Source organism: Equus przewalskii, chromosome 7 (assembly GCF_037783145.1).
Source record: "Equus przewalskii isolate Varuska chromosome 7, EquPr2, whole genome shotgun sequence".
Classification (NCBI taxonomy): Eukaryota; Metazoa; Chordata; class Mammalia; order Perissodactyla; family Equidae; genus Equus; species Equus przewalskii.
This window is the reverse complement of record NC_091837.1, coordinates 57,963,924-57,989,428: the sequence shown is the minus strand read 5'-3', so window position 1 is coordinate 57,989,428 and position 25,505 is coordinate 57,963,924. Positions and strand designations below refer to the sequence as shown.

Sequence of the window (25,505 nt, the reverse complement as noted above, 5' to 3'; positions counted from 1 at the left end):
GGTTTGGGGGTGACAGAAATGTTTTGGAACTAAATACAAATGATGGTCGCACAACCTTATGAATGTACTAAATACCCCTGAAATATACACTTTAACATGGTTGATTTTATGTTCTGTGAATTTTCTCTCAATAGAAAAATGATATAAATACCTTGCACTTTTATGTGTCTATGTGCTTTTATATACTCTTCTGTTTTCATATTTCTACTCTGTTCCCCAAGCCTCCAAGCTCTGGTGTAAACTGCTCTCTTCCACTTTTGACAGTTTGATTATGTGTCTTGGGGTGGATCTCTGGGTTTATCCTACTTGACCTTCTTGGATTTGTAAATTCATGTTTTCACCAAAATTTGGGGAGTTTTGGCCATATTTCTTCAGATACTCTCTATGCACCCTTTTCTTCTCCTTCTGGGACTCCTATAATGTGTGTGTCCGTCATCTTGGTGGTGTTCCACAGGTCCCTATGCTTTGTTCAGTTTTCTTCATTCTTTTTCTTTCTTCAAATATGCTTGTTCTCCCTACTCTGACATGTTCTGTGGTATCACCTCCTGAGTACTTTTTACTGCTATTATTATAGCATTTGTCATACTGTATTTTAATGGTATTGAGTTTCTTACTACTGGAGGAGTGAGCCTATTTCTTTGTTCCCTCACAACCTAGCATTCAGTAGATACTCAGTGAGTTATTGAATGAATATTGGAAATTATGTAGAATCTGAGACTTTTAAGAGTTGGAAGGAGTATTGCAGGATGTTTTGCTATTTCTTTTAAAGATAGGACCTTTTAAAGATAGGGCCTGATTTAGGAACTTCTGACATCTTAAGGCAAAGAATGAACTCTAGTTATAAACATTTCCCTGATTGAGAAAGACTTGAAAAATTTCCAGCTTATTTAGTCTGTCATATTTTTCTGCTCCTCTCATATTTATCCATTCTTAGAAAAGTAGTTCTTAAAGTGTGGTCAGCACATTCCCCTGAGTGGATGACCAAGACTATTTTAGGGTATGTATGGGTCCACAAGGTAAAAATTATTTTCATAATTCTACTAAGACATTTTTCCTCCTTTTCACTGTGTTGACATGAGCTTTGATGGTGTGAATGCAAAGGTGAGTGAAAACTAGTAGTGCCTAATCATTACTCCAAGCAGAGGCACCGCACTGTCCCAGTCGTCTTTGTATTTTTCACACCACACACTCACAGCTAAAAATATATCACTTTCCTCACTGTGCTCATCAGAGCAGTTTGGATCACTAATTTTTTTAAATCTTGACCCTTGAGTGCGTGTCTTTTTTTGTGTGTGGGTGTGTATTTTTTCATTGTGGTAAGATGTACATAAAGTCTTTTTTTTCTTTTTTGTGGTAAACTATATATAATATAAATTTACAATTTTAATCACTTTTTAAGTATACAGTTCAGTGACATTAAGTCTATTTCACATTGTTTTACAACCATCATCACCTCTTATCTCCAGAACTTTTTTCATTTTCCTAAACTGAACCTCTGTATACCCATTAAACAGTAACTCCTCATTCTCTCCTCTCCTAGCCCGTGGCAACCACTCTTCTGCTTTCTGTCTGTGAATTTGACTACTCTGTGTAACTCATATAAGTAAAATCATAAAGTTTGCTTTTCTATGACTGGCTTATTTGACTTAGCATAAAGTCTTCAAAGTTCATCCATGTTGTAGCATGTGTCAGAACTTCTTTCCTTTTTAAGGCTGAATAATACTCCATTGTATGTGTATACAGGCATTGCCTCAGGGAGATTGTGGGTTATGTTCCAAACCCCCACAGTAAAGTGGATATCACAATAAAGTGAGTCACACGAATTTTTTGGTTTCCCGGCGCATATAAAAATTACGTTTACAATATACTGTAGACTATTAAGTGTGCAATAGCATTATGTCTAAAAAGAAAATGTACAGTCCTTGATTAAAAAATACTTTATTGCTAAAAAATGCAAACCATCACATGAGCCTTCAGTGAGTCATAATCTTTTTGCTGGTGGGGGGTCTTGCCTTGATGTTGATGGCTGCTCATTGATCCAGGTGGTGGTTGCCAAATGTTGGGGTGGACATGGCAGTTTGTTAAAAGTACGACAGTGAAGTTTGTGGAATCTGCTGACTCTTCCTTTCACGAATGATTTCTCTGTAGCATTTGGTGGTGTTTGATAACATTGTACCCACAGTAGAACTTCTTTCAAAATTGGAGTCAGTCCTCTCAAATGCCACCACTGCTTTATCAACTAAGTTTGTGTAATATTCTAAGTCCTTTGTTGTCATTTCCACAATCTTCATAGTATCTTCCCCAGGAGTAGATTCCATCTCATAAGAAACAGCTCTTCATCCATTAATGTTTTACCATCAGATTGCAGCAATTCAATTACATCTTCAGACTCCGCTTCTAATTCTATTTCTTTTGCTGTTTCCACCACATCTGCAGTTACTTCCTCCATTGAAGTCTTGAATCCTTCAAAGTCATCCATGAGGGTTGGAATCAACTTGTTCCAAACTCTTGTTAATGTTGATGTTTTGACCTTTTCCCACAAATCACAAATGTTCTTAATGGCATCTAGAATGGTGAATCCTTTCCAGATTTTCAGTTTACTTTGCCCAGACCCATCAGAGGAATCACTGTCTGTGGCAACTATAGCCTTATGAAATGTGTTTCTTTAGTAATGAGACTTGAAAGTTAAAAATACTCTTTGGTCCATGGGCTGCAGAACAGATGTGTTAGCAGGCATGAAAACAATATCTTGTTGTACATCTCCATCAGAGTTCTTGGGTGACCAGGTGCATTGCCAGTGTGCAGTAATATTTGGAAAGCAATCTCTTTTTCTGAGCAGCAGGTCTCAACAGTGGGCTTAAGGTATTCTGTCAACCGTGTTGTAAACAGATATGCTGTTGTCCAGGCTTTGTTGTTTCATTTGTAGAGCACCGGCAGAGTAGATTTAACGTAATTCTTCAGAGCCCCAGGATTTTCAGAATGATAAATGAGTATTGGTTTCAACTTAAGGTCACCAGTTGCGTTAGCCCCTATCAGGTGAGTCAGCCTGTCCTTTGAAGCTTTGAAGCCAGTCCTTGACTTCTCTCTAGCTGTGGAAGTCCTAGATGGCATCTTCTTCCAATATATGTTTCATCTACATTGAAAATCTCTTGTTTAGTGTAACTACCTTCATTAACTATCTTAGCTAGAGCTTCTGGATAACTTGCTGTGGCTTCTACTCAGCACTTGCTACTTCTCCTTGTACTTTTATATTACAGAGAGAGCTTCTCAAACCTCATGAACCAACCTCTGCTAGCTTCAAACTTTTCTTCTGCAGCTTCCTCACCTCTCTCAGCCTTCATGAAACTGAAGAGAGTTAGGGCCTTGTTCTGAATTAGGCTTTGACTAAAGAGAATGTTGTGACTGGTTTGATGTTCTATCCACACTACTAAAACTTTCTCCATATCAGCAGTAAGACTATTTCACTTTCTTACCATTTGTGTATTCACTGGAGTAGCACTTTTTCTTTCCTTCAAGAACTTTTCCTTTGCATTCATGACTTGGCTAATTTTTTGGCTCAAGAGGCCTAACTTTTGGCCTATCTTGGCTTTCTGCTTGCCTTGCTCACTAAGCTTAATCATTTCTTGCTTTTGATTTAAGGTGAGAGACATATGGCTATTCCTTTCACTTGAACACGTAGAGGCCATTGTAAGGTTATTAATTGGCCTAATTTCAGTATTGTTGTGTCTCAGGGAATAGAGAGGCCTGAGGAGAGAGAGACACACACACAGGGGAACAGCCCGTCGGTGGAGCAGTCAGAACACATGCCATTTATCGATTAAGTTCACAGTCTTATATGGGCACAGTTCATGGTTCCCCAAGACAATTAGTGTAGTAATATCAAAGATCACTGATTACAGATGACAATATCAAATATAATAATACATCGTATGTCACTTAACGATGGGGATACATTCTGAGAAATGTATTGTTAGGCGAGTTTGTCATTATGGAAACATCATAGAGTGCATTTACACAAATGTGGAGGTATAGCCTACTACATACCTGGGCTACATGGTACTCATCTTAGGCACCATCGTCTATGCAGTCTGTCATTGACAGAAACATTGTTAATGCAGCACATGCTTGTAATGAAAACTTTTGAAATATTTTGAGAATTACCAAAATGTGACACAGACACAAAGTGGGCAAATACTGTTAGAAAAATGGCACCAATAGACTTGCTCACAGGGTTGTCACCTTCCATTTGTTTAAAAAAAACCAGTATCTGTGAAGTGCAATAAAGTGAATTGCAATAAAATTAGGTATGCCTGCACCACATTTTATTTATTGATTTGTTAATGACACTAGGGTTGCTTCTACCTTTTGACTGTTATGAATAATGCTGCTGCGAACGTGGGTGTACAAGTATTGGCTTGAGTCCCTTCTTCAGTTCTTTTGAGACATACCCAGAAGTGGAATTGCTGAATCATGTGGTAATTCTATGTTTAGTTTTTTGAGGAACCGCTGTACTGTTTTCCACAGTGGTTGCACCATTTTACATTCCCATGTGCAGTGCACCAGGGTTGCAATTTCTGCACATCCTCCAGTGCCTGTTATTTTTGTTTTGTTTTGAAAACCATCATAGTGGTGTGGAGTGGGATCTGCTTGTGGTTGTAATTTCCATTTCCATAATGATTAGTGATGACTGTATATGCAAGGGTTTATTTCTGGGGTCTCTATTCCATTGGTCTATAAGTCTGTCCTTATACCTGTACCATACTATTCTGATTACTGTAGTTTTCTAGTAAGTTTTGAGATCAGGAAGTATTAAGTCTTCCAACTTTTAATTTTCTTTTTTAAGATTGTTTTGGCTATATGGGATCACCTGAGAATCTATATGACTTTTAGGATGAGTTTTTCTGTTTCTGCAAAAATGCTGTTAGGAGTTTGATAGGGATTGCATTTCTTGTGTAGGTCACTTTGAGTAGTGTTATCTTAACATTGTTAAGTCTTCCAATCCATGAACATGGGATGTGTTTCAGTATATGTCTTCTTTCAACAGTGTTCTGTAGTTTTCAGTGTACAGGTCTTAACACCTCCTTGGTTAAATTTATTCCTAAGTATTTTATTCTTTTTGATATAATTGTAAATGAAATTGTTTTCTTAGTTTCCTTTTTGGATTGTTCATTGTTAACTTATAGACATGTAACTGATTTTTTAGTTGATTTTGTATCCTGCAACTTTGCTGAATTCATTTATTAGCTCTAACCACTTTTTTGGTGAAATCTTTAGGGTTTGCTGCAAGTAAGATGATGATGTCTGTGAAAAGATAATTTTACCATTTCCTTTCTGATTTGGGTGCCTTTTATTTCTTTTTCTTGCCCAGTTGCCATGGCTAGAACTTCTAATACTGTGTTGAATAAAAGCGGTGAAAGAAGACATTCTTCTCTTGTTCCTGATCTCAGGGGAAAAGCTTTTAGTCTTTTGTTATTGAGTATAATGTTAGATGTAAGTGCACAGCTTTTTATTAATCTGTGACAAAATGGGAAGTATACATAAAGTACTATGTACTGAACATTCTGGAGTAAATATGCCTGTGTGACTGAGTTGTGAGCTAAACTATTTTTATTTGAAAAAACAACTGACAGAGAAACTGGTTGTTCAGACGTGGGTATTCAGCAGATGCTTTTTCTAAAATGAATTTAGAGAGCCTGTTTTGTCAAGGAAGACAACCAACAGTTTGTTGCCTATTACAAAATTCAAGTTTTCAAGGAAAAATTAGAATATTGGAAAACTTGCATGTGCTACCATGAGCCTGATGACTTCCCAATACTTTAAACACTTTTCCCATGAAATGAGTAATATTTACAAATGTGATTTTTGATACTGCCTAATGAAATGTTACTTAAAACAGTTAGAATGTCTGCGAAACTCAGCAAACCAGTATTTTCAAAAGACCAATGCATGATGTTACAAAATTATGCATGAGTGAAAGATACATTCAAAGAGCGTGATAGACTAAAGGATTTTAATGTAACAGTTTTAAAAAGTTTATTGATATGTTTTCAGATTTCTTATTACAATCTAGAATCTTTGAAGAACTACAACTTGTTGGTTTTGTGTAGTTTCAAAGAAGAGTATCCAAATTATCTGTAAAGGCTATTAAAATACTTTTACCAACCATATGGGTGAGGCCTGCTTTTTCTCATTACTTCCACCAAAACAACATATCATGATATATTTAATAGGGAAGCAGACACGAGAATCCAGCTGTAGTCTCTTGAGCCGGAGAAATGCAAAAGTATAAAACAGTATGATTCTTCTCACTTTTTTTTTAAATTTGGAAATATATTTTTTAAACAAATATTATATTTTAACATGTAATGATTTTTTATTACTGTTTTTAAATGAACGAATACATATTTTAAAAATTCCTGTTTTAATTTCTAGTAAGGTAATTATTGGTAGATAATAATCTGCGTGGCAAAAGCTCTTTGGAGTTCTTTATAATTTGTAAGAGTATGAAGGGGTCCTGAGACCATTTGAGAACTGTTCTTAGATGGATAGACACCATGAATGCTTTACATTAATTTTGTCTTATTTAATCTGAATCTTGCCTAATTTAATGTAGTAATTGTTTTAGTTTTTAGAGCTTTAGCTTTCAGATCCTTTTGCAGTTAAGTCGATGATATTGCTATCAATGTCTGTAAATAGATATGTAGAATAAATAGTGTCTGGAGTTTCTTCCAGCCACCCTCTTCTGGGAGTGCTTGTATAGTGATTCTGTAGCCCTGAAACTAGAAGTCTTAATGTGAAATTTTTTAAAATACAGTTTATTTTTAGATAATTCTAGATTCCCATTCAGTTGTAAAAAATAACACAGAAAGATCCTGTTTACCCTTTGCCAGCTTTGCCCAATAGTAACATTGTTCAAAACTAGCTTTCTGTAATTTCTAAAACTGTAGATATTGCAAAACACCACCACAGCTGTGATATTGACATTGATATAGTCAAGTTACAGAACATTCCCATCACCACAAGGAACCCTCATGTTGCCCTTCCATAGCCACATCCACTTCACTCCCAGCAAACCTGCTACTTAACCCCAGTTTATCAAATTTTTCTTTTATAAATTATCCTTTTAGTGTCCAGTTTAAGGACTTGGCTTAGCCATGTATTCTGAAGACTTTTTTCTGTGTTTGTTCTAAAGTGTTTATAGTTTTACATTTAAATCTATGATCTGTTTTTTGAGTTAATTTTTGTATAAGGTATGAAATTTAAGTCGTTTCACTTTTTGCATGTAGATATTCAAATGTTTCAGCACCTTTTGTTGAAAAGGCTCTTTTCCTTATTGAATTACTTTTGTACCGTTGTCATGATTGACTTGAGCATATTTGTGTAAGTCTGTGTCTGGGTTTTCTATTCCATTCCATTGATCCATATGTCTCTCTCTCCACCAATACCATACATAGTAATCAAGTAGTCTTGATTACTATAGCTATTTAGTAAGTCTTGAAATCAAGTAGACTGATTCATCCCACCATATTCTTTTTCAAAATTGTTTTAGCTATTCTAGTTCCTTTGCCTTTCTAGACAGACCTTAGAATAATCTTGTCCATATCAATAAAAAATATTTTTCTGGGATTTTGATGAGTTGCATTAATCTTATATCAGTTTAGGGAGAATTGACAATATCTTTATTAGGTTGAGTCTTCTAAACCATGAACGTAGTATCTCTCTCCATTTATTTAGATCTTCTTTGATGTTTTTATCAACATTATGTAGCTTTGAGCAAAGAAGTCCTGTACATGTTTTGCTGTATTTACACTTAATGTAAATTATTTTGAGCAATTTAAAATGGTATTCTGATTTTAATTTTGCTGTCCACATGTTGCTAATATATTGAGTATATTTACAAGTGATTTTTTGTTTCGTGTGACTTTACAGAACACACTTATTAGTTGTAGAAGTTTTTTTGGTAGATTCCTTGAGATTTTCTATGTAGACAATCATGTCACCTGCAAATCGGGACAGTTTTGGTTTTTCATTTCTGACTTCTTTTATTTCTTGTTCTTGCTGTTTGAACTTGCTGGAATTTCAAAGCACAATGTTGAATAAGAATGATGGGAATGGACATTCTTGCCTTGTTCCTTATCTTAGGGAGAAAGCAGTCAGTCTTTCAGCATTAGATACAATGTTAGCTATAGGTTTTATTTTTAGATGCTGTGTCAAGTTGAGGAAGTTTCCCTCTATTCCTGGTTTCTCAGAGTTTTTAATCATGAAAGGTTGCTAAATTTTGTCAAAAGCCTTTTCTGCATTAATTGACATAATCATGTGGTTTTTCTTCTTTAGCCTGTTAATATAGTGTATTATGTTTATCAATTTTCAAATCTTGAACCACCTTTGCATCTCTAAAATAAATTCTACTTGTTTGTTATTGTTAATTCTTTTTATATATTGCTGAATTCTGTTTACTAATATTTTGTTAAGGATATTTGCATCTGTTTTCATAAGGGCTGTTCATCTATGGTTTTCTCTTCTTTCTTTTTTCTGTATTGTGTCATTTTGAGATCAGAGTAGTACTGACTTCATAAAATGAATTGGAATGTATTCCCTTCTTTCTTATTTCCTGGAAGAGATTGTGTAGAATTTTTAAAACTCTTGTTTAAATCTTTGGTAGGTTTCTTTGGTGGGAACCCTCTGGATCTGGAAGTTTCTTTTTTGGGAATTTTAAAATTGCAAATTCAATTTCCTTAATTGTTATAGAGCTATAGGGCTATTCAGATTTTCTTTGTCATTTTGAGTGAGTTGTGGTAGTTTGTGTTTTTTGAGGAAGTAGTCCTTTTCATCTGAGTTGTCAAATTTATGTATCTAGAGTTATTCATTGTATCCCCTCATTATCCCTTTGATATCTGTGTAGTTTATAGTGGTAGTCCTGATACGGATAATTTGTGTGTTCCCTTTTTTTTCTTTGTCATTCTTCTTAGAGGTTTGTGACTTGTATCCATGTTTTCAAAGCAGCAGCTCTTTTCATGCGCCACATCACTAGTCATTAGGGAAATGCAAATCAAAACCACAAGGAGATAGCACCTTGTCTGTTAGGATGGCCATCATCAAAAAGACAAGAGAGAAATGCTGGCAAGGATGTGGAGAAAAGGGAAGCTTTGTGCACTATTGATGGGATTGTAAACTGATATAGCCACTATGGAAAAACGCTATGGAGGATCCTCAAAAAACTAAAAATATAACTACCTTGTGATCCAGCAATTCCATTTCTGGGAATATATCCAAAGGAAACAGAAACACTAACTCAGAAAGATAACCTGCACCCCCATGTTGATAGCAGCATTATTTCCAGTAGGCAAGACATGGAAACAACCTAAGTGGGTGAATGGATAAAGAAGTTGTGTTGTACATATACAATGGAATAGTATTTAGCTATAAAAACAGTGAGGAAATGCTGCCATTTGCTAGAACATGGATAGACTTCAAGGGCGTTCTGCCAAGTGAAATGTCGGAGAAAGGCAAATACCATGTGATGTCACTTATATGTGAAATCTAAAAGAAACCCCACACAAACACCAACTCATGGAAAAAGAGATCAGATTCGTGGTTATAAGAGGTGAGGGATGAGAGGAGGGGGCATTGAAAGAAGGTGGTCAAAAGGTACAAACTTGCAGTTATAAGATAAATAAGTACCAGGGAGGTAATGTACAGCTGTAGTTAACACTGCTTTATGATATATAGGAAAGTTGTTAAGCCCTAAAAATTTTCATCACAAGGAGAAGAAAAAAAATCTTTTTTTGCATCCATGTGAGATGATGAATGTTAACTAAACTTATGTGGTAATCATTTTACAATATATGTAAGTCAAACCATTATGCTGTATACCTTAAACTCACACAGTGATGTATGTCAATTATATCTCAAGAAAACTGGGAGGAAAAACAGCTCTTCGTTTCATTGGTTCTTTTCCTGTTTTTTTTTTTTTTTCCTGTTTTTTCTCCCCCAACTCCCCTAGTACATAGTTGTATATTTTAGTTGTGGGCCTTCTAGTTGTGGTACATGGGATGCCGCCTCAACATGGCCTAATGCGTGGTGCCATGTCCGCACCAAGGATCCAAACTGGCGAAACCCTGGGCTGCCGAAGTGGAGCGCGCAAACTTAACCACTTGGACATGGGGCCGGCCCCCTCTTTTCCTGTTTTTATGTTTTCAATTTCATTGATTTCTGCTTTTATTTTTGTTATTTCCTCCTGTTTGCTTGGGTTTATTTTGCTCTTATTCTAGGTTCTTGAGGTAGGAGTATAGATTATTGGTTTCAGTCTTGCTCATCTTTTCTTATGTGTGCATTTACTGTTACAAGTTTCTCTCTCAGCACTGCTTCAGCTTTATTCCACAAATTTTGATGTATTGTATTTGCAGCACATCTGCATATGCTAGTTGAAGTGTTTTTATGATGGCTGCTTGAAAGTCTTTATCAGATAATTCTAACATCTCTGTCTTAGTGTTGACAACTGTTGATTGTCTTTTTCATTTAGTCTGAGATCCTCCTGGTTCTTGGTATTATGAATGATTTTTGATTGATCTATAGATTTTCATTTTTTCCTGGTAATATGTTATGAGACTCTGGACCTTATTTAATCCTGTTTTAGCTAGATTTCTCTGACACTACCCTGTCAGGAGGAAGGTGCTCTTTGTTACTGTTGGCTGTGAGTGGGAGTTCAGGCTCCCCACTGGACCTCTACTGACACCACAGAGTCGGGGCAAAGGAATGTGTGGCCTGAATACTCTTGGACCATGGTGAAAATCCTGACTCTCCACTAGGTCTTCTGTGACACCACCCCAGTGGGGACGGCTTCCTTACTGGTGGGTGGAGGTAGAAATCCAGGCTTCTTACTTTGCCTTCTCTGGCGCCACTCTGGAGAGGTGTTGGGCTTCACGTTACAGCCTTGCGTCTCTTTTAGCCTTTGCTGGTGTGGATGTGGGTGGGGCCATAGTTTTTTTTTCTGTGGTTTTTGGCTGGAGTAGATTGGTTATTGCCTAAAAGTTTTCTGTCTTGCTAGGCTGCCCTTTTCCTTACTCTTTGGCTGGAGTGAGAATGCTTTTGTTGGAGTTTTTTATGTCTGTGTCTGTTAGGTTTCTGGGTTGCTGACTTCTTCAACTCCCAATCTGAGATAAATGAGGCAAAAAGAAAACACAGGGAGCTCACTTTGTGTTGTTCCTTGGGTCCCGAGGTCCCTAGCCAGTCTGCATTCTTTTCTCTTCTTATATTTGTTTTATTTATAATTACCAGGATTTGTAGTTTGTACTTTGCAGAAGGAATAGCCAAAAGTACATCTGCTCTGTCTTCCCAGAAGCAGAAGTCCCCTACAAATTGGTTATTATATTGGAATTGGAACACATCATTTGGAACTCTGAGACTACTACCTTCTACTAGTATTTTTTTGTCTTTGACATTATAGGATACTGTCAAGGAAAATAATCCATAACCAATCTATAAATGAAAATTTAGGAGAGTTTATTCTGAGCTGAAATCTGAGGACCATGGCCCAGGGCCTTTCTTCCCGAGGGAAGAAAGGGCACCAAGGAAGTGAGGTATACAGAGTGGTTATATACCCCCAAACAGGCTGTTTCACACATGATTGAAATGTCACTCCCACAATAGTCACAAGATTGCCCTGTTGGCACAGCGCTTGATGGACACAGCAGGTAGTGGGTCTGCTATCTCAGTGGGTGTAGCAGGAGGCAAGTCTCTTATCTCGAGCTGGGTGATCACAGGTGAGCTCAGCAATCAGTTTCTAGCCTAAGGAAAGATACTTAATCCTTAAGGGGATGCCAATGTTGGGAGGGGGAGGGAAGTTGCACCTTTATCTCGAGGGCCTTTGTTCTTGCCATAGGGAATATATAAAGCAGATATACAATGCATGCTCAATGGCCACTGTCAGGCCCTTTTGGAAAGACAAGGTCAAGGCCGAATTAGGTTTACACCAAAAGGCTTCCTCATATACTCCAATATATGCTATTGCTTGCCATTTTTATTTGTCACAACTTTGGTTTGCATGTTGCATTAGTATTTTACCAAGTTTATTTTAATATAACTTTGTGCTAAACAGTTACTTTTACTTTAGCATATACCTTTGTTGTAAAATTTAAAACAGTACAGTAGTTTATAAAATTTCTAAATAAAACTTCATTGTAAAGAGGTCCGTTATCCTCAAATTAATTTGTAAATTCAGGGCGATCTATAAAGAATTTTATTTTTCTTTTTTACAAGAAATTTAAAGCTAGTTCTAAAGATCATTGGGAAAAGTAAATGTGGAAGAAGAGCCAAGGCAGTTTTTGTCCTGTGAATTTTGAAAATTTTGAAGGGAAAACAATAATGGAGGTAATGTGCCCTTTTACATATCCACACAGACTGTAAACGCATTGAAATTAGAAGAGTAGGATGTCAGTACAGGAATAAGAATATGTATGAAAGGAACAGAGTAGCGGTTTAGGAGGAGACCCATTTTATATGGGCATTTGGTAAATTAGGAACTTGAAATTCTTGAGAGAAGGGAGGGAATATTAACAAATGATTCTTTGATTCCTACCTAGTTCCATATATAAAGTTAACCAAGTTGAATTAAAGATATAACATTGAAAAAAATCAACTAGAGTCGTGTAAGAAAAAGATATATTATGCATTTATAATTGTTTCTAGTCTTAGATTGTGAAAGGACTTTCTAAATAAGATATAGGCCAGGAGTCATGTAGGAAATAGATTTGGCTACATAAAATTATAAAATTCCTAGATGCAGAAAATATCAAATCTCAATTTTAAGCAACAGATCTGGAGAAAATATTTGTAATATCTAAAACAAGAAATACTCATAACATGTAAAATGGTCCTATAAATTGATAAGAAAAAGTTCAGTAGAAAAATGAGTAGCAGTATATGAAAAGGCAATTCACAAAAGAAGGAATGTAAATGACTAAGAAATCAGCTTCAGTAGTACTTAGGGAATTGCAAATAAAATCATGACCGTTTTACTCCCCAGAGGTTGGCAAGAATTCTAAACATTAATAGTATTGTGTTGGTGGTGATGTGAGAAATGAGCATTTTCATGTGAGAAGAGTTCAGACCAGCCTTTTTGGCTGGCAACTTGACAGTGTCTGTCAAAATTTAAGTTGCGTATCTTCCCATCTATATACTCTGCCTCTCAGAATGTATCCTATAGACATACTTGCTCAGGTTTACAAAGATGAAAAGTATTAAAGATTTGAAACAACTTACATATCATGTGACTGAGTAGGTATTATAAAAGGAATGAAGCTGTTAAAAAGAGTTTGGTAACAGATCTGTTCATGAATACAAAAATGTCTTGGATATATGAATTGTGAAGAAAGCGTTTGTAAAACGTGTAGCATGATCTCATTCATGAAAATATTCTATGTATGTGTATATCTGTGTATATGTGAATAGGTATATAATGTTTCCAAAGGAACATAAAATTGTTCAAAAAAGATACGCTAAATAATTAAGTCATATTTATGATGAGAGGGTGGAGATGAAAGGAGATTTCACTATTTATGCTCAACTTTTAAGTCTTTAACTTCTTACGATAGACTTTAAAAATTATACACAAAAGTAAAGATAACAAGATACTGAACTTCCATGAACCCATTACCCAGCTTCAACATTATTAATGTTCTGTCTTTCTGGTTTCATCTGCCTAAATCTTCCCACTGTGACACCTCCTTTTTTCCTGGTTATTTAAAGCAAATCCCAGCTTCAAAGCATTTTAACCATATATATCAGTGTATATTTATAATAGATAAATTAAGGGCTATATTAAAATTTTAGGGGCCATCCCAGCAGTGTAGTGGTTAAGTTTGCATGCTCAGTTTTGGTGGCCTGGGCTTTGCAGGTTTGAATCCCAGGCGCAGACCTACGCACTGCTTGTCAATCCATGCTGTGCCAGGGAGCCACATGCAAAATGGGGGAAGCTTGGCACAGATGTTAGCTCAGGGACAATCTTCCTCACCAAAAAAATTAATTAATTAATTAAAATTTAATATATTTGTAGGAATTGTAGCACACCTAACAAAGTTAACTTTCTTTCTTTTTTGAGGGCTGGGGCAGGGAGGGAAGATTAGCCCTGAGGTAGCATCTAATGCCAATCTTCCTCTACTTTATATGTGGGACGCCTGCCACAGCATGGATTTACAAGCAGTGCGTAGGTCTGCACCCAGGATCCGAACTGGCAAACCCTGGGCTGCTGAAGCGGAACGTGTGAACTTAACTGCTGCACCACTGGGCCAGCCCCCTTAACTTTGATTCTTGACTATTTTAAACCCAGTTGGTGTTCAGTATCCCAGATTCCCTCAAAAATGTCTCTTTATAGTTTATGTTCAAAATAGAATCCAGCAAGATTGATTCATGACATTTGGTTAACAGGTCTCTTATATTCATGCCCCCTCCCCCATTTTCTTCGTGCAGTTTATTTGTTGAGACTGTGTCACATGGACTGGACTGTAGAATTGCCCTCCTTATGCACTTGGCTGATTCCATTCTTACGATGTCATTCCCAGGGAATAGCTCATTGGCTGTTAGGTACTTTTGTTGCATCATATTAAGAGACACAGAATGTCGAGTTGTTTTATATTTAAGGGTAAGATTGATGAATGGGTTCAGTTGTCATCATTATAAATCCATCATAAAGTTCCCCATCACCTTTCACACAGTGATTTTAGTAGGCACTGATGATGGTTGGTTAGACTGTACATTTTTTTTTTTATTGAGTTCATAATAGTTTACATCATTGTGAAATTTCAGTTAGACATTATTTCTTGTCTGTCACCACATAAGTGCTGCCTTCACCCCCTGTGCCCACTCCCCGTTCCCTATCCCTGGTAACCACTGAACTGTTTTCTTTGTCCATGGGTTTGTTTATATTCCACATATGAGTGAAATCATATGGTGTTTGTCTTTCTCAGGTTAGACTCTTCATTTTATCAGGGGTTGCAAAACTATGAGTATCTAATTCTTTCTTTCTGGGTTTGTTATCCAGAATTCTACAATAGTGGTTCTCAAAAGTGTGGTCCCTAGACTCCAGCGTCAGTATCACCTGAGAGTTTGTTGGAAGTGCAAATTCTTGGGCCCTACCCCAGACCTCCATCAGAAGCCGTATGGGTAGGAAGGAGTAATCTGTGTTTTAACAAACCCTCTAGGTAATTCTGAGGCACACTGAAGTTTGAGCATTTGTTGTATAAGAACTTTCCTTCACCAATCATTGGTGACTCTGAAATACAGTTCATATAGGAAAAGCAGGATAAATGGTTTGATTTTTTTTCCCCTTTGTCAACTGAATTAGTTCTTCAGCACCTTGTTTTTTAATGAACTTAAGGATTTTTATATGTTTGTGTTTCAGATTGTTGTAGTCATTCTTTTTGATGCTCTTAGCCAGTGGCACCTCTTGGAGACTTGCTTATGTCTTTTGGATACAACCCCAGTAGTTTTTAATAGCTTTCTTGCTTGCTATCATGACAGGATGTTCCAGGTTCATCTTAGGTGTTTCCTGCTTTTATTGGCAAAATCTTACTTAGGGATTACAGTATGGGTCCTGGGATTGCTGATTTCAGTGCATTTTTTGAGGGCATTTAATTACTTTGACAGTTTTTGTTTCGTTGGTAAATGGGGATAACAGTTTACTTTGTAGGATTGTTTGAAGATTAAATGAAATACATAAAAAACTTTTAGAACAATGCCTAAGTCTTAAGAAACTAGTCAATATTATTCTTAAAAGATTAAGAAAGTTTTAATCTCAGTTCCACTCTAGAAGCATAACATAAGTAAACAGTGTGATGTGTGTTCTTCTAGAACTCTTCCAGTTGACAGGGTCTTGTATAGTGGTCTAATGGTTAGGATGAAGTTTGTTCTTTTCAAGATTTTTAAAATTTATTTGTTGCATATACCAAAATCAAAGTTTTAAAAATTATTTTAGGAACTTGAATTGCCTTTGGTCCTTTAGAATGGGAAAGGTGTTTATTTGCCTGGCCTAGGTGAATTTTCTTTTGTGTGTGTGTGTGTGTGTCTGTTACCGAACATTGAAACAGGAGTGATCATGGATAATCGCACTTGCAGGACAAAGTCAACTGGTGGAGCACCAAGTCAGCACTACCCAGAAGCCCTTTTCAACTTGTAGGCTCAAGTTAATCATTTAATATATAACTCATGTGTTTCCCCTTTATGACTTAATTTTTGGTAACTCTTGACCCCTCTGTCAAATTCTTTTTCTTTTTTTTTTTTGGTTTTACTTTCTGCATATATTTGATTTTATCTGAGATGTACATGTACGTAATATTAATAGTACTTTAAATTATTTGACTTCCTATTAAGAATAATGTTTAATCTTTACATTATTTTTAACCACAGGAATTAATTTTTAGACTGAATTCTTTGCTTCTATGTCACAACTTAAATCCTATTATTTTTTATTGTGGTAACATTGGTTTATAACATTGCATACATTTCAGGTGTACATCATTATGTTTTGATTTCTGTGTAGTTTACATCTTGTTCGCCACCCAAAGACTAATTATAATCCATCACCATACGCATGTGCCTAATCACCCCTTTCACTCTCCTCCCTCCCCTCTCCCCCTCTGGTAACCACAGTCCAATCTCTGTCTCTATGTGTTTGTTTGTTGTTGTTTTTATCTTCTATTTATGAGTGAGATCATATGGTATTTGACTTTCTCCCTCTGACTTATTTTGCTTAGCATAATACCATCAAGATCCATCCATGTTGTCACAGATGGCAAGATTTCATCCTTTTTTATGGCCGAGTAGTATTGCATTGTATAGATATATACCACATCTTTATCCATTTGTCCCTTGTTGAGTCTGTAGGTTGCTTCCAAGTCTTGGCTATTGTGAATAATGCTGTGATGAACATAGGGATGCATGTATCTTTATGCATTTGTGTTTTTGTGTTCTTTAGATAAATACCCAGCAGTGGACTAGCTGGATCGTGTAGTAGTTCTATTCTTAATTTTTTGAGGATTCTCCATACTGTTTTCCATAGTGGCTGTGCCAGTTTTCATTCTCACCAGCAGTGTATGAGAATTCCCTTTTCTCCACATCCTCTCCAACACTTGTTATTCCTTGTCTTGTTTATTATAGCCATTCTGATGGGTGTGAGGTGATATCTCATCGTAGTTTTGATTTGCATTTCCCTAATAATTAATGATATTGAACATCTTTTCATGTGCCTGTTGGCCACCTGTGTATCTTCTTTGGAAAAATTTTCAGTTTTTTTGACCATTTTTTAATTGGGTTTTGTTGTTGTTGAGATGTATGAGTTCTTTATATATTTTAGATATTAAACCCTTATCAGATATATGGTTTGCAAGTATCTTCTCTTAATTGTTAGGTTGTCTTTTTGTTTTGTTGGTGGTTTCCTTTGCTGTGAAGAAGCTTTTTAGTTTGATGTAGTCCCATTTATTTTTTTTCTTTTGTTTCCTTTGCCTGTTGAGACGTGGTGTTTGAAAAGATGCTGCTAAGATCAGTGTCAAAGAATGTGCTACCTGTGTTTTCTTCTAGGAGTCCTATGGTTTCATGTCTTACATTCAAGTGTTTAATCCATTTTGAATTTATTTTTGTGTAAGGTGTGAGATAATGGTCTACTTTCATTCTTCTGCATGTGGCTGTCCAGTTTTCCCAACACCCTTCATTAAAGAGACTTTCCTTTCTCCATTGTATGTTCTTGGCTCCCTTGTCAAAAATTAGCTGTCCACAGATTTGTGGGTTTATTTCTGGGCTCTCGATTCTGTTCCATTGATCTGTGTGTCTGTTTTTGTGCCAGTACCATGCTGTTTTGATTCCTATAACTTTGTACTATATTTTAAAATCAGGGAGTGTGATACCTCCAGCTTTTTTCTTTTTTCTTAGGATCCTTTGGCTGTTTGGAGTCTTTTGTTGTTCCATCTCTGTCTCATTTATGAAGAACTGTAGAGTATTGGATTGTATAGATGTACCACGATTTATTTAGTCATCTCTTTCTTGATATTATCGTGAATATCCTTAGGGATTTTTTGTGCATTTGTGAGAATATATTCATAGGATAAAATCCTAGAGGTGAAATTCACAGGGTCAAGGGATTTGTGCATGTACATTTTTCATAGATATTCCCAGTTATTTTTCTGAGATTGTGCTCATTTATATTTTAATCATCAATGTCTGAAGATGTCTAAAGGTGATAATCTTACCCATACTCTGCCAACTTTAGTTAGTGTCAGACTTTCGTCTTGATCAATCTAATGGATAGAAAATGATAGTCGGTTTTAATTGCTTAACATTTGTGTTTCTTTGACCTTCCCATTTACACTACTTGACCATTTTTCTGTAGGTTATTGATTCGTGAGAAGCGTAGAATGGAGGGGGAAAATGAAGATATTTGAACTCAATACATTGAAGATACGCAAGAGTAGCTAAATCTCTTAAGTAGGTTTGTTTTTCATAATCTGAATTTGAAGTTGAAGTTTCTGGGAGCAGTGTAATTTTACATATGTTCCTCTTTTAGCTATGCTGGGTGAGGTTAAGACTAGAAGTCAAGTTAGTGGAACAAATAATTAAAGGCACATGTCTAGGCCAAAATTGATTGATTTCGTAAATCAGCTACTGGGCTTGATTCCATAGATTGGTAGATGAAACTGACAGTTATTGCTTTTGATGGAACTTAGTTTAGTTGGGAAGCACTAGATTAAATAAAAACAATTATAGTTGGGCTAAGTGCTCCATAGAAAAAGCATGGGGTGCCATGAGAGCATATCAGGGCTGCCTGCCCTGTGAATGCACAGCAGACATTAAGTCAGTGCTAATTGACGGAATGGAAGATTTGGAAAATGGGTGTCTTTATAACGAATGGGTGTCTTTATGCCTGATGTATGTGTACTGGATGATCAGGGAAAACTAGAGGAACCCATTTAACTGAAGTCTTAAGGATGGGTAGGAGTTGGAGAAGTTGGAGTAGTAGTAGTATTAGGCATGAAGAGAGAATAGTGTAGATGGCAGAGAGACCTTTTTGGGCTTTTAGTTCATATTAAGGAAACAGTGTTATCTGGAGAACAATTGAAAATCTTTGAAGGATTTTGCGTAACTTATGGGCTGCCAAACATCTGAGACCTCCTGGCAGTGGTACAGGAATACACCAGCTCTGTCCATTTTTCACCCACCTCAGCTATTAAGAAGCAGCCAGCTGTGTCTGACTGAACTCTTTGTTCTGTCTGGGACAGATAGAATACATTCAGGAATTGTCTGTTGATTATATACTTTATGTGGCAGAGAGTATTACTAAGTTAAAGTAGTTTCTGTCCTACAGTCACCTGTCCATCCATATGAGCGTGTCTTCTAGTCTGTAGTGATTCAGTTACTAGGAAATTAAATGAGGCTGTCCAACAGTTGTTAATAAATCTTTTTTGTTTCAGGATAATGGCTTTTCTTCTGATTTTTTCCTATAAGACCTACAGTGGTGCTCGTTTGTGCATGCATGTGTGTGTATACATGCATGGATATATATATTTGTTTATTCAGCTTTTTGCTTCTTCTCTCCAAGTAGAAAGCTTCCCCTGGAAAAAGTGTTCTTATGTTTATAGATACATTAAAATTTTAGCTGTTTGTTGTATTTATTAGCATTGTCATCTACTCTGGTTTTAAATTTCACTCTCCATAAAAACATTGATGATTGAGTTAGATTACGATTTGCTGCATCATATCAGAATGAGTAGGCATATGGTCTGTACAGTGTAAGAAAATAAGTAATGATCCTATCACTTTCTGATTATGAATAAGTAAAACTAGATATGAACTGATCATGAATTAGTGATATTGGAGGACATTTCTGTAATCTTTTGAGTGGCTAAGTTCGTTTCATATTGTTTATCTAATAGCCCGGACTCTTCTTTTTTGAAGCCTTGTAACTGATCTTTCTTTTATTTGAGTTGTTTGTGAATAATTATGTAACTGTTTCTTACTTGTGTGATGAACTGAATTTGTATTGCCTTTTTGGGGGATATGGTCAGCTTTTTAGATAATATTATGTTCTCATATGTTAGTCAAATTTTGTTTTTATTGTTATTTGTGTGTTTTGATGTACCTGTTTATTTAAGGCCCCAGGACAAGGGGCTATAGTTAGTACCCACCGGAGTTTAATTCAGAGTGGCAAGATATAAGACAATGATTCCTTGCAGTATAAATATTGACTGTTTCTTGTTTGGTTTCTACTTTATTAGTACAAATATAGCAGTATACACACATGCAGACACACTGTGATATAATATTATATTTATGATTGCTTCCAGTGTTGGTGTGATGCATTAAAGGGAGAAGGAATAAAGAAAAAAAGAGAGCTAACCTTTTCAGTGATGTGACCTATCACGTGCCAGTTTGTATGGAGCTTGCAGACTCCTCGTGAACAGGAAAGGTTATTTTTGACGTGTGCCCAGCGTGGTCCCTGGCGCACAGCAGACATTAAGTCAGTGCTAATTGACGGAATGGAAGATTTGGAAAATGGGTGTCTTTATAACGAACACTGTGAACGATAGAAACATAGGAAATGACTAGGTCAGACCCATGATTTCGCCTTATATTCTGTTGCCAATGGTTTTTTTCTTTAAAGAATTATGAAATGACTTCTTTGCCCTTTCTGTTAACTTTGTATGGTTTAATAACAATTTATGGCTCTGTTAATTTACAAATTATCAATTCATTTGAAAATCATTTTTGTGATTTTCTCCTGCAATTTCTTGTTGTGATTAGTTCCATTAGTTTATTAACTTGCCCTACATAAATGTATACATAGTTTTAAATGGAAGTAAATTTTTTTTTCTCACAAAATTTAGAAAGGGGTATAAATTATGGAAATTTCTAGGTATTTCTCATATTTTAGCCTAGGTTTTACAAGGGAAAAAAATGAAAATAATGTCCCGGTATTTGCATCCCATACCAAATCCATGCTTCTGGTACAGTTTGTCCTTTGGAATATATTGGGAAATATATTTTGAAATCTGGTAAATTTTTGTTTAGTGTACATTGTGGAAACCATTCTGAGTTATTTATAAGAGATTAATAGCCCATGAATTTAAAAAACATTGTAAAATATATACTTTTTCATTTTTGTGGTAAAATATTCGCATAACATAAAATTTACCATTTTAACAATTTTTAAGTGTACAGTTTAGTGATATCATTCACACTTTTGTACAACCATCCATCTCCAGAACTCTTTTCATCGTACAAAACTAGAACTCTTTACCCATTAAGCAGTAACTTTCCATATCTCCCTCTCCCCAGCCCCTGGCAACTTCCATTCTACTTTCTGTCTCTATGAATTTGACTATTCTAGGCACCTTATATAAGTGGAGTCAAACAGTATTTGTCTTTTTGTGACTGACTTGTTTCACTTAGTATAATGTCCTTTGGGTTAATCCATTTTGTAGGATGTGTAAGAATGTCCTCTTTTTTTTGGTAAGGAAGATTGGCTCTGAGCTAACATCTGTTGCCAGTCTTCCTCCTTTTGCTTGAAGAAGATTGTTGCTGAGCTAACATTTGTGCCAGTCTTCTTCCACTTTGTATGTGGGATGCCACCACAGCATAACTTAATGAACGGTATGTAGGTCTGCACCTGGGATCAGAACCTGCAAACCCTGGGCCACTGAAGTGGAGCACGCAAACTTAACCACTATTCAACTGGCCTAGCCCCAAAATGTCCTTTCTTTTTAAGGCTGAATAATATTCCTTTTGTATGTATATACTACATTTCGTTTATCCATTCATCTGTCAGTGGACTCTTGGTTGCTTCTACCTTTTGGCTGTTGTGAATAATGCTGCTAACATTCTAAAATATTTTGATTGAGTTGCTACTTAATATTCTCAAAAGGTAACATCCTCTTTTGTTTATTACAGGAGGCATAGTCTAGTTGATAAGAGGGAGTGCTTTGGAATTGGACTTTTTGGATTCAAATCCTGGCTGATAGCTTGCTGGTTATTTCAGTGTGGGCACATAACCTTTTTGATGTCTATTCAACTGCTAACTTCAGATAAATAATGGTACCTTACATTTTTTGATTAAATTAGGTAATATATGTTAAGTGCTTAGAGTATTGTGTAACACATAGTAAAAGTTGATAATTGTTACTGTTGTTTAGGAAAAAGAGCCCATTAGATCAGGTGCTCACTCAAAAGTACTGCAGGCACTCTCCCAATTAGGTAGTAATAAAAATTTGAGTTTTTAAACTCACTTTGATGCTGAGAAGGCAAATACTTGAATTAAATAATACCAGCCTTTTCTTTGGGCAGGAGTAGGTAAAAAAGGGACAGGGTTGAATATTGGGAAAGTTGCCATTGTTATCATCTTCATGGGAAAGGGTCCTGGTATCTTAACCAGTTGTACTGTGGTTTATCTAATGAGACGAGCCAGAAGAATCAGAAGTTGGTCTCTGTTATTGCCGCCTCTTCCTTATCTTTATTCTGTGCCAGTGACTTTCAAAAGCATGAAAAGTGATGAGCCACAACTTTAGACAGGCAGACGAAGTTATGCAATGAACGGCACAGGTTTGTAAAGTCTGATCGGTTGTGACTCAATATTTTACCGTTTTTTGTGAGAAGATTGGGCCGCTAGTTTCCCCCTCAAGAAAGATGTGAACTCAGAAGTGGTTTTTAATATGTTGAACGCTTAAATTTTAAATTGAATGCTCAAATCTACAGTACCAAATGAAGCCTGCCCAAGTTTTTGTCTTAAATCCAGTAAACTGGCCCACACGAGCAGTGCAGTGGATTATCAGTCCTGCATGTAAGTCCCTACACCATTGTAATGTGCATGCCACAAAGTATGATGCTTCTGAGTATAAATGTACAACTTTGAATGTTTCAGGTTTAATTCTAGTAAAATTATATTAAGGAAAGTCAGTATAAAAGGTTATTTTCAACTAAATATTCCTTTTGTATATGAATCTTGTTTGAGTCATATTCAATAGTAATATGCCACTTAACATTGTAACCAGTAAAAATGTATTCTGGCCCACAGTGGTTGACATCTTGTTCAACAAGATTTTAGAAGGATGACTACGCCCACGGAACGTAGTGAGTAGGGTCATATTTTTGTCGAGATGAATTCAGTTATTTAAGGCCATGTAATCCAAAGGGGGAAACAGAGTCTAAACTTCGCCCATCTCCCTAACGTTTATTGTATTAGCTTGGCAAATACTTATTTCATAAACAAAAAAATATGTAGTTGATTGAAATGATGTCTCTTTCAGCCTGTTTTACATTTTGTACTCTTTTGTTTCACAATAACTTAATAATTGATTTTTAAATCAGCATGGGTATTAACAATCATAAATTCAAGATTTAGGGTACCATCTTAATAACATGACCAATCGCCATTTTATTTTAAATGTCTACATTTCATATACTGTGTAATAGTTTTAATAAAATTTAGCAAGGATGGAGTCACAGAGATGCAATTTTATACAGGCATGAGGATTTCAGTGTATAAAACTATTAGTTTGGGAATAGTGATAAGACTAGCAGTCAAGGATAAGTAGTTTGGGTGACTTAGTAAAACTCCAAGGAAATAAAAAGATGTTTCATTGACTACCTCTGCCTCTTGAGTTCTCTTTTTTCCTCACATGATTGATCTTCAGAAAGCAGAGAGTAGTTATCTTGGTGACTTAAAGAATAGTGACTTGATAAGTTTGGTAGTACAATGACAAACTAGGGTTGAACATGGTACATAAAGGTTAGTAGGTTTGTCGTAGTTTTCAACTGCTTAATTCAGGAATTGAGAAAGTTATGTCAAGTTAAGTGAGGATATTTTAAGTAGATTTTTAAATTTTTTTATTTTTCAGCCAAACCAAACAGGAAGCTTACTTTTCTCTACCTAGCCAATGATGTCATTCAGAACAGCAAAAGGAAGGGGCCGGAGTTTACAAAAGATTTTGCACCAGTTATAGTGGAGGCTTTTAAGCATGTTTCAAGGTATGATAATTGTTCTGGATACTAGGTAATCTGTTTTAAATGTATCATATGTCCTTTTGCTAAAATTTTCCAGAAGCCATTAAAATAAAAAACAGGGAATGTATTTCTTTGAAGTTTTCATTTGAAATTACCTGTCAATGGCATTTGTAAATGTGTTAAATACTTTCTGTGAAGGAAAATTTTTTTTGAACTGTTGCTAAGGTGGGCATTTGGAGTACTTGAATTACAGCTTTCCTTTAAGAGACCAAAAGCAACTGCCATATTGAAGTGAACTTCATTAAGAATGAATGAAGGTGTTGAATTGAAAATTCGTGTGTTTATAAAGCTATCAGTGTTCCAACTAATATTTCTGGATAAACTTAGTACCCTTTCCCCTCATGTTGCTTATAATGATTTTAAGGGTTTCTAGTGTGTGGGTGTATGTCATAACATTTTTAAATGCTTTGGAAATAGAGAATATTTAAAATAATCATAAACTCGTTGAAAAATTTTGCTACGGAAAAATTCTGAGAGTAGAAGTCTTTGGCTTATGCCCTTTTTAAATGCTTATTTCCGAACATTATATGCAAATATTTGTTAGATTACTTGGTAAGCATTATTGGGGTAGACTGTTAAATTAGTCTAAATTATAGAATTCAGTGGTGAATGATGATCTGTGTTGAATGATTTAAGGATGAAAATATACTCATCAAATGCCCTGCAATTTTAGTCACACTGGGTGCATTTTTTAAAAATTATAAGAGTATGAAATACTGCTGAATGTTGTTTTCTTAAATAAATATTATTTATCCTTCAGTTTAGGTACTGTCTTCAACCAACTTTTCAGACGTTAGTGTTTCTTAGAGTTCAGTCCTAGAGCCCCTTCTGGAGTTATATTCTTCACTTGCCCTCTGGGCAATTTTATATGCTGCATGTATTTTCTTGTTATCCACACCCTAATAACTCACTGCAGTCTGGATTTTTTTTTCCTTTGTTTTACTTAATCGAATTTCTAGTTGTATGCCTCCAAACATCTCAGACTCACTGTCTGATATCGAACTCCTTATGTCCTTGCTCCCTGTCAAGCTTGCTCCTCTAGGCTTCACTCTCTTCGTGAATGGCAACTTCATCTATCCAGATGCCCACACAAGAAATTATGTGTCATCTTTAACTCTCTGTAATATTGAGATTTATAATATATACCACTCTTCTTTCTTGTTCACTCCCCTTATTCCATATAATACTTATAGTTCCTTCAGTTCTTTAAATTTGTTTCCATTCCAGTTACCACAATGTCATTTCTATATAATTGCAGAAGTAGCCTCCGGTAGTGTTTACTCCATTTAGGAAACTCTAGTCAGAGTTGCAGAGCTGATCATAACACTCTCCCTTGCCTTTGAGTGGTTCTCATTTGTCCTAGAGATCAAGTCTAAAGTCCGGAGCAAGACTTAAGATGTTCCTGTCTGCATGGCCCTGTCTCCCTCATCCCATTCCTGTGTCACATTTCTTCCATACATACACCC

The 25,505-nt window shown here is 35.9% G+C and overlaps 1 protein-coding gene across 3 annotated transcripts in view; it reads left to right on the top strand.

The window, feature by feature from the left end:
- The window catches only part of RPRD1A (regulation of nuclear pre-mRNA domain containing 1A), an 86,774-nt gene that overhangs the window by 11,832 nt on the left and 49,437 nt on the right, over positions 1 to 25,505 (top strand). For all 3 annotated transcript variants that reach the window (XM_070627569.1, XM_070627567.1, XM_070627568.1), the window contains exon 2: positions 23,874 to 24,003. In XM_070627569.1, the coding sequence (XP_070483670.1) occupies positions 23,874 to 24,003 (130 nt within the window). The remainder of the gene's footprint in view (positions 1 to 23,873; positions 24,004 to 25,505) is intronic.